The sequence below is a fragment of the Opisthocomus hoazin genome, chromosome 7 (genome assembly GCF_030867145.1).
Source record: "Opisthocomus hoazin isolate bOpiHoa1 chromosome 7, bOpiHoa1.hap1, whole genome shotgun sequence".
Taxonomy (NCBI): domain Eukaryota; kingdom Metazoa; phylum Chordata; class Aves; order Opisthocomiformes; family Opisthocomidae; genus Opisthocomus; species Opisthocomus hoazin.
In genome coordinates this window covers 31044671-31058765 of record NC_134420.1, presented here as the reverse complement: position 1 = coordinate 31058765, position 14095 = coordinate 31044671, and the positions used below count along the sequence as shown (strand labels likewise).

At 48.7% G+C, this 14095-nt stretch overlaps 1 protein-coding gene across 2 annotated transcripts; it reads right to left on the bottom strand.

Moving 5' to 3' along the window:
* Positions 1-1035: 1035 nt before the first annotated feature.
* Positions 1036-13074, bottom strand: DLL4 (delta like canonical Notch ligand 4). 2 transcript variants are annotated; one of them, XM_075426091.1, is made up of 11 exons: positions 12926-13074; positions 12518-12781; positions 12147-12204; positions 11279-11548; positions 10357-10417; positions 10118-10248; positions 8530-8699; positions 7213-7432; positions 6030-6738; positions 5171-5279; positions 1036-3964 (listed from the first exon to the last, which is right to left on the bottom strand). In XM_075426091.1, the coding sequence occupies exons 1-11, from the start codon at positions 12977-12979 to the stop codon at positions 3959-3961; spliced, it is 2052 nt and encodes a 683-aa protein (XP_075282206.1). In that variant the 5' UTR covers positions 12980-13074; the 3' UTR covers positions 1036-3958. The 2 variants fall into 2 exon arrangements, with proteins under 2 accessions (XP_075282206.1, XP_075282205.1); XM_075426090.1 differs by lacking the exon at positions 1036-3964 and having other exon boundaries at positions 4151-5279.
* Between the last annotated feature and the right edge of the window lie 1021 nt (positions 13075-14095).

Genomic DNA, 14095 nt, shown 5'->3' with positions numbered 1-14095 from the left:
CAGGTCAAGCCTTGACAGCCCAGAAGCTCCTCCTAGTGAGTCCGTACAGTGTGGCTCGGAGACACGCTCACCTTGCAGGAGCGGGAGGCTGGTGAGCACTCACTGCACAGCAGCCCTCCGTGAGGGAAGTTTTGGCCAAAGACGTGGGTTAAATCCAGGTCATATTATGTGCTCAGCTAATTTGCTTGTAGTTTCTTTGGCAAGGACTTGGGGATATGCACACGTGCATAGGTTCACATACGCTTGCCATCTCCTCCGGTGTGGAAGCAGGCACTGCTCCTGTTTTTCCTGTGTAGGATCTGTGATCTATTCTGGTAGCTGTGTAGTGCAGTACTCCAGTGAATATTCACAGATTTCCTTGCAAGCTGATGCTTTTTTTTTCTTTCCTCTCTCCTGTGTGGATACACAAAGGCATGTGTTGTACCTGCTTTACCCCGTGGGATCCGCATAGTTAGGTCCGCGGGTTTTAATGGATTTCAGCTCCCTTCTGTCTACGGATACGGTTTCCTGTCTCGTTTCGAGCAGGAAGAGCCGAGTCTTTTTTGGTCTTAGCATTCCTGCTTGCCTAGGCTTTGGGAAGAGTTCTCTGGCTATTTTCCTGTTTGATTTTTGTGTGTGTTTTGTTTTAAGCAGGACAGAGTGCATGTGTGTATGTAATCCATGTGCTCAATTAAGAGAGGCATCTGTTGGGTTTATTTCACATTGCCGAGGAAGGACTGCAAGCAGGGAGCATCTGCTCGGCTTTTTGTCAATGGCTTGTTTTTCATAATTTGCTCTACAGGGTGAATGTTTGGGGAGGGGGATGTGGCTTTATATTTCTGAGTTTCATCTTAAATTTATTTTTATGGCAGCCACGGAAATTGGCTGGGATTTGAAAGTTAATTTTGCTAAGAAAAGAACTGAAGAGGGAGAAACAAAACCATCCAAAGTAAACAGTAATTATGTAACCTTAATAATACACTCAGAAGGATCCTTATAAACTATTATTTCCAGTATTTTAATGACAAAGTAAAAATAATTTATTACGGTTGTTTTTTTTTAATGCCAGTGGGGTTTTTTGTTTTGTATTTTTAAAAACCTAGCAAATTTTGGTTAGATGTTGTTTTGGGGAAAGATAGGAAAGCCATCCAATACCAAGATGCTTTTTTGGCATTTTGTCAACGACAACAACAACAAAAGTCTGGTTTTAAAACAGAGCAGCAGCAGTTTCCTGTTCTTATGGTTTTTGCTTTTGTGCATTCAGTTCTTGGCTGTATGGCACCTAGCTGATCTAGTGAGAGATTTAATTGTCTGTGAACGTATGTGTTTCAAAGGCTACTAAACCTGCTGGGAGTGTTTTATACAAGTGTGGTTTTTACGCTTTTTTTTGTCCTCCAAAAGGGCTGTGGAGGATAATGCCCTGGGAGGACACGGCTGCTGGCCTAGCGTGGGGTACTCGGGAGGAGAAAGCCTGAAACTCCCCCTAATCCCACAAGTGAAAGACCAGTCTTGCCCATCGCAATCAAACAAACAAGGATATGATCTTGCAGGTGTAGATGTAGCTGCTGTGCAAGAGTAGGGCAAGAGTACCTGAGCTGGGCAAGATTTGGGTCTTACTGCAAGTATTTAAAGAAATGGCATTAAAAAAACCCAGCAGTTTTCTCTTGTTCTGTAAGTGAACCCCAAGCCAGTGTATTTACTAAGCCACAAGCCACTCTGAAATGGTATTAAATCTGTATCTTCCATGCCACAAGTTGTCATAGAAGAGGAAGAGTGAAGCGTTAATAAAAATAACTTTCCTGACAGTTCAGTCCCACTCCATAGCAAGAGGAAAAAAAAAAAAATTTAAATATTATAAAATATACCACAATATAAATACGTATAACTTTTCTGTCATGAATGCCACTCAGCTGAACAACGTTGCTGACATCAGTTAACGATTATAAAAGCAGCCGAGGGCAGTTGGTGTGCAAAATGTAAATGTAGGGCTGGCTGCAGGGAGCAGGCAGACAAGTTTGCTTCTGCGGCCTGAAGTAACCTCGGCTATCACAGAATCAGGGAACCCGAAGTGTAAAAGGACAAACTACAATGAACTTCGTAGTAGCAGGAAAGTATTTTTGTTGCTTGAAAAAAAAAATAAAATTCAAACTTTGTCATCACATTAAAAACATTACATGAGAAGTAATAAACATATTTACACTTCTGTTTTGATTATAAATATACATTATATACAAAATAATGTTATAAAACGTAGAAAGTTCAGTGCTTCTGAAATTTTTTTTTTAAATTACTGAAATACTAGTCTTCAAAATAAACTACGAACAGACAAACTAAAACCCATATTATTGATTTCTGAAGGTCATCTTCAAAATGGTCCTACACGGTCAGAGTAGAAGGTCAGTAGTGGACATTATGAAGGGGTCTTGTCTGCACAGTTCAAGGCAGTAGATGGGCTAGTCCAACAACAGGATTTACAAGGGCAGGAATATCGCTGTCCAAGAGATAGCACGGTCCAGGTTTCTTTGAAGAGATCTTGTTTCCTCCCTCCTTGTTCTGCCCCATCCCACACTCTCGTCTCACGAGTGTCACAGCACTTTCCAGCGAGGTGTCCAACCTTACTGCTGTAAATATGTCTATCAGAAAAGAGCTTCTGCATGCCTCTGGTTTCCAGGGGCAGGCTTCCTCTTTTCCATGTAGCAGGGTGTGGGTATGAAAGAAACAGGACAAGCCTAGAACCTTCTGACTCTACTCTCCACCTGTCTAGGCAGAAAGCATCTCAGTGGGTGCTTCGCTACTGGGCATTTGGAACTGGGATGAAGGACAGGAGTTGGAGTTTTGCAAACAGATGGAGAAGTTGGGGGGGGGGGGGTCACACTGCTGCTTCTCCTTCAGAAAGTAACAGCTGCAATTTTGAGACTATTTGCAGTAGAAGGTGGCACCTAATTCAGAAACACAACACAAACCCCCAAATTTTTGTCAAAATAAGGCAGGGGGGTGGGGAAGAGAGTGAGGAATGAGAAGAAAGAAAATGTCTATTCACAATCACTGATAGTGCAAAGGACATGAAAACAGCTGAGACAGCTCAGCACAAAGGTTCTAGGAACTGATTGATTTTAAACGCATTTGTAAGGCTTCAAACAGAGCTGAGATCAGCCTCTTCCTTATCAACGGGGAAGAGGCAGTACGCATTCCTCATCAGAACTCTTCCTTCTCGAATGTTTAAATCCACAAAAATCCTGTCCCATCTTGTGGCTTGAGTCAACCAGTTCTCCAAAGCATCACCAAATGAGATGACATGTATATTCGGTATTCCTCTTTCCTTCCTCCTCTCGCCCCTTACACAGTCCCCAGCAGCAAGAGAGAGGAGATGCGAATAGATGTGCAGCAGGAAGTATCAGCCACCCCTGCCCAACACTGTTCAGGTAACTGCAAAAAGAGCAGTCAAGTCTCTGTTTGGGCTTGTTAGATTCTCTTGACACATTTTAGGCACTTTTAAACCCAGAGAAAAATGGAGACCTCATTTATACTGTATCCATTATCTGCATAGCAATGTGTCTTTCTTCACACCTTCCATGGCAACATCTGTGACAGTTAAGTGCCTCCTCATCTACCGGCACCTCCCATAACCAGAGTTCTGGAAAGCCAGGGGTCTGTCCATGAGGAACTGGTCTCAGCATCTTTTAAAAAAAATTAAAACGTTTTAAACCCCTCTCTCTTCCCTCTGCCTCCCCTCTTCTATAGCCAATGACATTTCTGGTATCAAACTTCAAACAAGGGCAGTAAGAATAAAAAGGTGTATTGCATCTTTCGGTAAATTCACAGTCTGTCCAGTTCACCCAGTTCCATCCTCCGCCTGAGAGCAGCAAGTTGCGTGTAATTAAAAACAGTCCAATCCAGTTCTGAATTGTAAACAATGCAGCAGGAACATCCATCTACTGGCACTACCAAATCTGAGGTGCAAATGGGCTGATCTTCAGTCTTATACCTGTCAGGATACAAAGCAATACCAGGAATGAGAAGGAAGCACAGCATACAGGGTACTGCAGAACTAACAAACTGTAATTCAAGTATGTCACACCAAAGCCATTGAAGCCAGATGTTACTGCGGTTTAACTATCATTATTCAATGTTTTTGGCTGGGCCCAGAGACAACGCACCACCAGCAAAAAAAGCTGTATGTATGATGAGCCTCTCTACCTGGACTGAGCGGAGGAATGCTTACAGATCTGGGTGCTTAAAATTTGGTCTCTGTAAAAAGCATACAGTATGGTTAAATAGCTTGTGTTTGGAAGCATTAAGCCAGAATGATGCGGAAAGATGTTTCAGGGCTGTCATTCTGAAAATAAAAACACTGCTGAAGATGCCTGATGTAAATGTGAGAGTCTAGCTTTGGTCAGCAAGATCTTCAAAGGAAGATAACGGTATTTAGGTCAGGTAATGGGAATGAAGCATCTAGCTGTCATTTGTATCTCTGAAAATCCTTTCACTTAGTCTTAGACTTCTAATATCATTGGTTGACTTGTGTTCCAGCTTGCCTTTGAGAGGAAATCTGATATCCACCCTGGCAAGGGAGACAGAATCCTTCAGATCTGACTTCACAGATCCCTGCTATACAGCACAGCAAGCTTCTCTTTCCTGGAGTCTGAAACTAGTCCGAAAGATGGCTACACTGAAGAAGGCAGGTATTGGTCAATGTCAAATTGCCTTTAACTTCCATTGAGCCTTTTTCCAAAGGGTCAGTAATTCTTCAGGAACTGCTTGGTTCCTCAGTAGCTGCTTTTTGAATTCTTTAAAGTTCAGTGCTAGGCCCTTCCTTTTCTGTGTATCTGTCCTCTGACTTTTCAATATAACATCAAAATCTAGCCGTGCTTATCAATAACAGCATTTCTACTTTTGCTGACTACCTATTTAAGAGGAAATAACCCTACAATGTGCTGAATTTTTATGGGCTGATGTTCTGCACTTTCATCTCCCGCTGACTTATCCAAGCTCAAAATCTCTGGTTTAATAAAATCAGAGCTGAAAATTTCTTTATCTTCCCCCCTGGGAGTTATGTGTGGGCCACAGAAGAGGAGAGGTGAATGCTGGGAAGCATCAGGATCTCTGGAAATAGTCACCTTCTCAGATACAGTTCAAAAGGATAATTTACCCCTTTGTGAATTTATGCCTGTCCACCTGTGTACATACTTACCTCTGTGGCTATGATGCACTCATTCCTTTCTTCTGTTATCACAAAGACGGATTGGTACATCGAATCCCTCGGAGAGCATATCGCTGATATCCTACATTCCGGCTTTTCACTAAGGCAAGGCAGAGAGAAGAGAACGTTAGCTGACTACGAACAAGCCTGACTCTCAATATCTAACATGAATATGGAGGGGTGGAATGGGATAGCCGTGACGGTGTGGGAGGGAGATGCAGAGGATGAAGTTCTATATGTCCTATATGACAGCAGGACCTTTTCCTAGAGAAGCGGAAGTAAGGAATAGCCACTGTCTTCCTACGCTTCTACCACGTCCAACCCAATAGCATGCTCCTCAGATCCCTCAGTGTGACAGCCACAAACAGATCCCAGACAAGACTTTCAGTACATGAGTCAGAAGACTGAAAAGCCAGTGAACACCTGCCAATTTCTTTTTTTGAGAAAGAGTAGTTGTTTTTACTCTGTCATTCTTCACAGTAAGCAGATCATTTTGCCTTCTTACTAAGCGAAATACTTATTTTTAATCACTCTATGCCTTGACTGTTGTTCCTGCAAGATCTGTTGAGGAAGCAGTCACTTCTTACTTTCACCACTGACCTAGCCACTCCACAGTACCCATACTAGCAGCACCCCGCACAAATACTCGATTTGATTGACTTAGCTAAGGATACCACTTGGCCGTGACACATACACTCCAGCATGAATATTCCTGGCTTTGCGCTCTGGTTTGTTTTGTATGTTATCTGCTCGAGGTTTCTTTTTTCCCCCCGTATTTTCTCATCTGCTTCTAGACCGGTACAAAGATGCAGGGCCTTAAGGAAGACTAGAAGAAAGACTGCATTCTCACCTGTGTAATCGGAGGGGAGACTTTTCTCCTAAACACTTTTCACTTTTGTAATATTTATCTTCCTGTGTCCCTCTACTTGTCAGGTCTTTTACCAGATTGTAGTCCAGTTTATGATTCTTGGGTTTGTAGTTTGATTTCTCCAGCCCACAGTCCACTTCAAGGTCTTTATTTTTATTAGTGTTTTTGAGCTGTGAAGCTGGAATGAGATTGTCCTTCTGGAAGTCAGACAAGTTGTTCATTGTCTCCAAGTCCTGCTCTGGGTGCATCCTCATCTGCCTGATGACCATCGCTATCATGCAGAACAGTATGAGCAAAGCCACCAGCCCCACCCCCATGGATATCGCAATCCAGGGGACTGGTTTAGGAGGAAGTGTAACAGGCACTGTATAAACTGGCAGTTCGCAACGGTTGCCCATGAAGCCAGAAGGACAGTAGCAGACAAAGTTGGCACTATAAAGTCCACTGTAGCACGTGCCTCCATTCTCACATGGCCTAGAGGCACATTCATCTCTGGTTTTGATGTCGCAGTTCCTGCCACTGTAGCCTGGCAAGCACGTGCAGGTGTAATCGTTGATCAGGTCATGACAAGTTCCCCCGTTGGAACATGGGTTTCTGGCACAATCATTGATGTTTATCTCACATTTCTGACCAGAGAAGCCAGGCCGACAACGACAGACGCGAATCTGACCAAGGTAAAAGCAATTGCCATCTGAGGTGGGAAAAAAGTAAAAAAAAAAAAAAAAAAAAAAAAAAAATTAGTTTGCAATGCAGTTCACTCGGAAACCTAAACCTCTCCCTGGTTAGCATTTTATAGTATCTCAAGAAGAGGGAGGTTGTTTTACAAAACAACCGCACTTTTATAAGTTCCTTCTAGTTTACCTAATTGTATCACCATGCCTTAAAAATATGGCCCTTCTAAATATGTAATAAAGTTAATTACCTAATTCTGCCACCTGCCCATCACATGATAAACCTTGCGCATTGTTTTGTTGCACAGAAAATGCCAGTGAACCCCCCCCCCCCGCAAGAGACTAAAATTAGGGTAGATGTGGAATACAGTGGGGGAGCGGGACTGATGTGTTAGAGGAAGAGTAGAGGTCAGATTGGATTTCTATCACTTCTGCACTGAAAAGCACAAACGAGTCAGAGACACGAGACCTTTTTTTTTTATAAAAAGACTCACCATTTGCACACGGGTTGCTTGTGCACCTGTCTACTTTTTTTTCACAGTTGGACCCTGTGAAGCCGAAAGGGCAAACGCAAGCGTAGCTGGCCCCTTGCTCTTTTTCCAAGCACGTGCCGCCGTTAAAGCACGGAGAATCCACACACGTCAGAGCGCTGTGCTCACAGTGAGTGCCGTAGTAGCCGGGGGGGCACAGGCAGTGATAACTGTTCTCCATATCCTGCAAAACACAACATGAGGCCACTGTTATTTGATGCCACCAAACGATAGCTGCTTGCATGCTTCTTTTTGGTCAGCAGCAAATGCTGTTCTGCCCCTTCTCATCCACACTCTGATGTGGCAAAAGCGATGCTTGGGGAGTAAATAACTGCAGGCTGAACTGAAGGGACAGAGCTGCAAGTCAGCCGTGCTCAGCGTGTAGGAGTAACTGCTCAGCTACGTAAGCAGAGCAGATGCAGTTGTAGGGAGCCTACAGGCAATGAGGCAAAAACATTACTAACACCACTACTGTCTAACGGGACCCCCGAGGTCCTCCCAGAGCAGCATGTGTTGACCTACACAGCTGCAATCGGGCCATTTCTCCTCGGCATGAGAGCCATTTTTTTCTTTACAAGGGCTTACATCGCTTTGGCACAGATGAGTCCCACCACTTAGACCACAACAAAACTGTTTCTTCTTTCCAAGTACTGTACGTCCCAAGGCCTTGGGAGAAGGGAGCTGGGGTCTTGCGCTATTAGCATTAACCTAAACATGCATTGGATTACATTTGATGTCTTTAATCGATCAGCCTTTATCAACACGTCAAATCAATCACTGACTGGATCCGAAAACACCCTGAAACACTAGACTGCAGGAAACTAAAAATGCAGAACCCTGTTTCGCCAAATGTGCTTCAGCGGATTGCCCTCTTCTTGTCTGACACCACACTCCCACAGTAGAAAGCAGAAGTTTTCTTTTATTTGCTACCAGAATACAGACTCGGCGCATTTCTGTATGAACCTTGGTTTGAGAAGCTTTTTTTTTTTTTTTTTTTTACAGCTCTGCTCCCTCGCCAACCTTGGACCTTGCCAAGCTCTCATAGTGGCTGCCACAGAAACCTAAGGATCAGTTGACTAGCTCTGATCTAGATGATACATCTCCTCCTGTAACAGGCTTCCTCCCCTGACACCTCCAGGGAAGGGCTCAGCATGATAGCTGTGAGCGTCAGTAATGAACCTATGTACTATCGAATTCCCATTATGTTGTTACAGAACCATTTCTGAAAAGGTATACCGGGGCTTGCTTCACGCAGAGACTTTACATTTAAAATGCCCTTACCGTGCAGCTACCGCCATTCCTACAGGGATTGCTGTCGCACTCGCTGATCTCGTGTTCGCAGTCGACGCCGGTAAAGCCAGGTTTGCACGAACACGTGTAGCTGCCCTGGCCAGTGTTCATGCATGTTGCTCCGTTTTTGCACGGTCTGTGGTGAGTGCAGTAGTTCAGATCTGCAAAGACACCAGGAGTTAGAGAAAGCGTCTTTAACCGCTGGGAAAAAGACATTCATACCAAACCAGTTTAGTCAACAGAAAAGACAGAAATTTCAATCAAGTGTTTAACTTTGCTGTCAATAGGAATACTATATATAGCAATATTATTATCCAGGTTATTATCAGTCACAATCAGATGTCTCGGATTATCGTTGATTTTAGATATTTCTCCAAGTCCGTCACTGCAATACGCAAGCTCTGAATTTTGGGAGACCTGGCAAAATTTTAACTTTCTTCGTGCTGTGGTGTACTCTCCCTTTTTTTGTCTGCGTAAACCCATTCGCTGCAATGGGATTTAGACGCCAAGTCAGAAAATGTACGTCATAAACGTGTGTTCTCCGAAAGGCACGCCACGGCATTACAGGCACTTTGTGCACAACACGCCACGCGCTAAACCAGTGGGCCCCGTCTTTAAAAGGCGTGCTCCCAGGCATGTTCTGGAGACGCAGGGAGGGAATAAGGATGTTTTGGCTAGGGGATTTAAACAAACACTAGAAATCTTTTGTTGTTTATTTACCATGCGCTCTTGTTATGAATGTTAGCAGTTTAAACTGTCTAAATGCTCTGCCAAGCTTGGCGGTCCTTTTCTTTTTTCCTTTAAATTTGAGGCAGAGGTTAAGCACACCAGTTCATATGACATAAGCAGAAAATCTTTATAAGCTCTATAAATACCATCGAGTAATTGGAATATGACTGGTTAATAGATAACTACAAGCGGAAAAAAAAAAAAATCTGCAGCTTTACTTTTCCTGCTTAATTCAAACTTTGCCATCTTAATCCTATAACTATCTTGGAAACCCTTAGGTCTCTCAAAGCACTTAATGATCTCAGTGCCAGCAGCGCATATATGGCCTTGAGGACATGACTGCTCAGCTGGCTGCGGTTCAGTGATTCAGTGGGTTGAATAGGTGGAAGTGGTCTGGTGTACCTCAAAATGGAACCTGTACTTTTCATTCTTGCTTACATGATTTTTCTCTCATGCTCCAGACTTATCACATGAGTTAACTTCCTTGTACGCAAAATAAAGAAGGCCCAAATGATGGTGTTTACTGCTGCTGGAAACTGTTTAGTAAATTGCTATAGTTGCACAGGCAATAAGATAAACTTAGCTTGAGCAGGCAGAAAACTTGCCTGTTCAACACTCATCCAGGTGGCTGGATTTTTCTCAAGACAAAAACTACAGCTACCAAAAAGGTATGCTTGTTTTCAACCAAAATTACTGCAAATATTGGTATTCAAGAGAGCCGCGGTACAAACCAATGCCTATGAACATAGGCCTTGCGGAAATTTAATTCTAGATGCAGTGGGTCGCATTCCTTAGTCCGGTACTGAGGAATACCCAGTCAAGAGCCATACACTCAATCTTCAGAACTAACCTTGGTCACAGAAGAGGCCACCCCATCCTTCATCACATATGCACTGCCATTGCGTTTTGCAAGTCCCGTGGCGGCAGCCTATATGGGGAATGCATTCATCACAGTAGCGGCCTTGCCAGCCGGGCCGACAGCTAAAAGAAAAGTCAAATTAAAACATTTATGACATGGAAAAGAGTTGAAGTTTCTACTACAAGGTGATGTTTTAACTGAAGTTCAGATCGCAATCGCCATCTACTCACATGCACTCCCCGGGCTTGTTGCAGTATCCATTCTGTTCGGTACATCCGGACAGACAGATGGCTGTAAAGAGAACATAAAAAAGCAGAAACGTTTAGGTAAATACACATGGCACTACAGAATACACATCTAAAAGGTGAAATGCCAGCTTTAAAAAAAACCAACTTTGAAACCTAGTTTTGCACTTTCAGAGCTTTGTTTTAAAAATTCTCAGTACGGGGAGTTCTGGAGCAGGAGGAAGTGAACCAGGAGAGCCAACATTCGACAAATTGTCCTTTAGTTTTTCTGTTTATACAACAAACGTGAACTCTTGCAACTCTTGCTACAAAAGGAGCAAGAGGCAGCAGCTTTGGCTTGTGCTGACCAAAGACCGAAAAGCCCCAACGGGACCCTGAGCCCACAGCAACAACACCGCAGCACCTGCCTCGTCTCCTCCGGCAGCAGGAGCAGAGGAAGCTTTTGCGTGGGCAAGCCGCTAGCATCTTAACTTGGGATAGGTATCACTGATTCGGGGCTATCAGCCAAGATCCTATTTCTCTGCGGCGAATGCTCGCAGAGCTGAAGCGCAGCACTGGCAGCTGCAGCCAAAGGGGCCAAAGTCCTCGGCGGGGAGCTTTGTCTCTCTAGGCAGGGAGCAGGAAGGTCAGCACCGACACTCGGCCCCGAGCGCCTACCGTGTAACCGTGCACGGCGCGTTGTGGCAGCGCTGTCGAAGCCACAGTGCCTGACGGACCGACCGCAACAACAGCTCTAAGGAGGGTCCGGCCAGCTGGCGGAGCTGGACAACGGGGCCTGGCTCTAGGCCCTGGGCCCCATCGCCAGACCAGCCCGCTGACACCTCGGCGGCTTGTGTGTCCCCAGACGCCACTTGGGTGGCATCTCCCACCCCACCGCCAGCGCGGAGGAGGCCGAAGCAGCGCTTACGCTCGGTGCAGTACTCTCCGCTCCAGCCGGGCAGGCAGGCCAGGCTGCCGTCCGTCTCGCAGACGTAGTGTCCGAAGCGGTCGTCGCGCCTCTTGCAGAGGCGGGAGCAGCTCTCGCCGTAGTAGTTCTCGCTGCAGACCACCCGGTAGGAGTAGCGCAGCTGGGTCAGCGGGCTGCTCTGCACGTCCTGCGACCAGTCCTCGCCCACCGACAGCGACCGCTGGATCGACATCTGGCTGATCAGCCAGTCCTCCGAGGGCGGCCGGGAGCCTGCAGGGGGGGACACGACACCGGCCCTCAGCCACCGGCGGGCACCGATGGCCGCGACACCCCCCTCCCGACCTCCCCCACCCCCGAGCGACGGAGGAGCGCGCTGGGGGTCCCCCCCACGCGTGTTTGTGTATCTGCATGCAGGGGTGTGCGGGGTGCGTGGGGGGCGGGAGCGCTACCCCCGGCGGAGGGGCCTTTGAAAGCCAGGGCCGCCGTGAAATATCCTTTTCCTCCCCCGCTCAGAAAAACATCCCGAAGCCATTATTCCTTTCCAAAGGGCGGAATTCGAGCAAGGTGTAAAATACAGGAAAAGGCGGCCGGGGAGCGCTGGCAGCCTCCCGGCTTTCTCACCGCAGCCCGCCTCGCTTTCCCACGCCAAAAATAAACCGGAGGAAACGCAATTGTGTTGGAGCTCGGGCCGGGGCAGAATCAAAGCGGCCCCTGATGGATATCGCGACGGCGGGAGAAGCCGGCCCCGCGGTTATCGCATAAACAGCTGAGGCGGGGGCGGCGTCACCCGCCCCGGGACGGGGGACGGGGACGCGGGGGACCGACGCGCGAAGGGCGCCCCCTGCCGGCGCCACGCGGCCGTAGTCACCTTCCGGCAGGTAGTTGGCGGGCGCGTGCCAGGCCTGGATGATCAGCGAGAAGGTGCCCTGGTGGGGGAGAGGGGGAAACCAGCGTCAGCCCGGCGCCACGCCCCGCCCCGCCGCTGCCCCCCTCCCGCATGCAGACCGCGGATCCGCACCCCCCACCCCACACACCCCCCTTTTGCTTTTATTTCTCTTCATCACATTCATCATCCTAAGTGCTGCTGGGCCGGATGCGCTTTCTCATCGCCTTCCCCCCCCCTTTTTTTTTTTGCCCCTCTTTTGTTTTTTTTTCCCCTCAAAGGAAGTTCTGGAGCTCATCCGAAAGCTGAGCCCCCCCCACCCCGCCGCCCCGCCCGGGCTGGGAGCGCCGTCTCACCGGCCAGGTGAAGTTGAAGGGCAGCTGGATGGGGCCGTCCAACCTCTCCGTGTCCCTGACGCTGAAGGAGTTGACCCCCAGCACGGGGGTGACGACGCTGCCGAAGGTGCAGGAGCCCGGGCTGACCACGGCCTGGAAGTGCTTCAGGCAGACGCGAAAGAAGGTCCTGCAATGGGGGGAGCAGGGCTTCCCGCTGGCCAGGGACCCGTGGCTGTTGACGAATTCGTGCAGCTCCAGCTGGAAGACGCCGGAGCCGGACACCCTCTGCACAAAGGGGAGACACAGAAAACAGCCGCGTCAGACCTTACCCCGGCTTCGCCACGCGAACTGGCTTCCATCCATCACCCGCTTTACATCTCGCGAACACTTTTTTTTAAAACTATTATTATTTTTGCGGTGTGCGATTACCTGCTGCAAAATCATTAACAGAAACGTCAAGCCAAAGCTGCGCCCGGCTGTCATCCTCGTGTAACTCCAGCTGCCAGCCCTCAGCGGGTGTAGCTTTCCCTCCTGTACTCTCCAAACGCTCCAGGCAAGCGCTCCTCGGCCGAGAGAGAAAAAGCGAGGCGTCGCGGCGATCCCTCCGGAGCAGCCCTTCCCTCTGCCAAATATCCCCCGAGCCCCAGCAGAAATCGGAAGGTGTAATCCAGGTGTCGGTCCGACCCCCCCCTCCTGGGAGTTTAATCCTGCAGCCGGCCCCTGCTCGCCGCCGTCCCCTTGACGAACTCCAGCGCCGGGAGGGTCCGGCCGAGGGGCGCGGGGGGAGCGCTGGGCGCGGAGCCGCTCCTCCTCTTACCGGTGCCAACGGCGCGCAGTAAATGGGAAACTCGCTTCCCTTCGAGCTGTTTATATAGTTCGCCTCGCATCCTCACAAGCTCATTATGTAAACTGTCAGTCAGACTCGCGGCCGGTCCCTCCCCTTTTCCATCTTTCCTTTCGGGGGGGGGGGGGGGGGCGGGAAGAGAAGAACCAAATGTTGCGGAGAGCCCTCGTATCCAGAATTAATACCCTGCTGCCGCTGGCCGCCGCGGAGCCGAGCTGATTACGGACCAGCCGAGCATCTGTTGAGATATTTACGGCGCTCGCACCGGGAGAGTTCCCTCGAAAATCAGACGCCTCTCCGCGGAGCGGCTTTCCAGACCGGCCGAACAATAGCGGATGAAATGTTTAAAAACCCCACGCTTGTTAGTTTGTTTGTTTGCTGCTCACCCCCTCTCCCCCCCCCTCCGGGATCGCTGCCTGTGTCCCCCCCGGGTCCCCCCCCCCCCCGCGGGAGCTGGCCCTGCCCGGCGAGGGCTGGTCCCGGGCGGAAAGTAAAAGCAAAACGGTGCTTTGCCCGACGGGCGGGAGACCGGGACGGCCCCGCCGCCGCCCCCGGGGTGCAGAAGGGGCAAGCGGGGCGGGGGGCCGCGGGGGGGGTCTGCCGGCACTCCGTCCCCCTGCCGAAACCGGCGGCGAGGAGCGGGGCGGGACGGAGCCCGGCTTTCCAGCCCCCCCCCCCCCCAATAAAACGCGGGCGCGGGAGGAGGCTGGGGCGGGAGCGGGGTCCGCGGGGGGCCGGGGGCCGTGTCAAGCTGC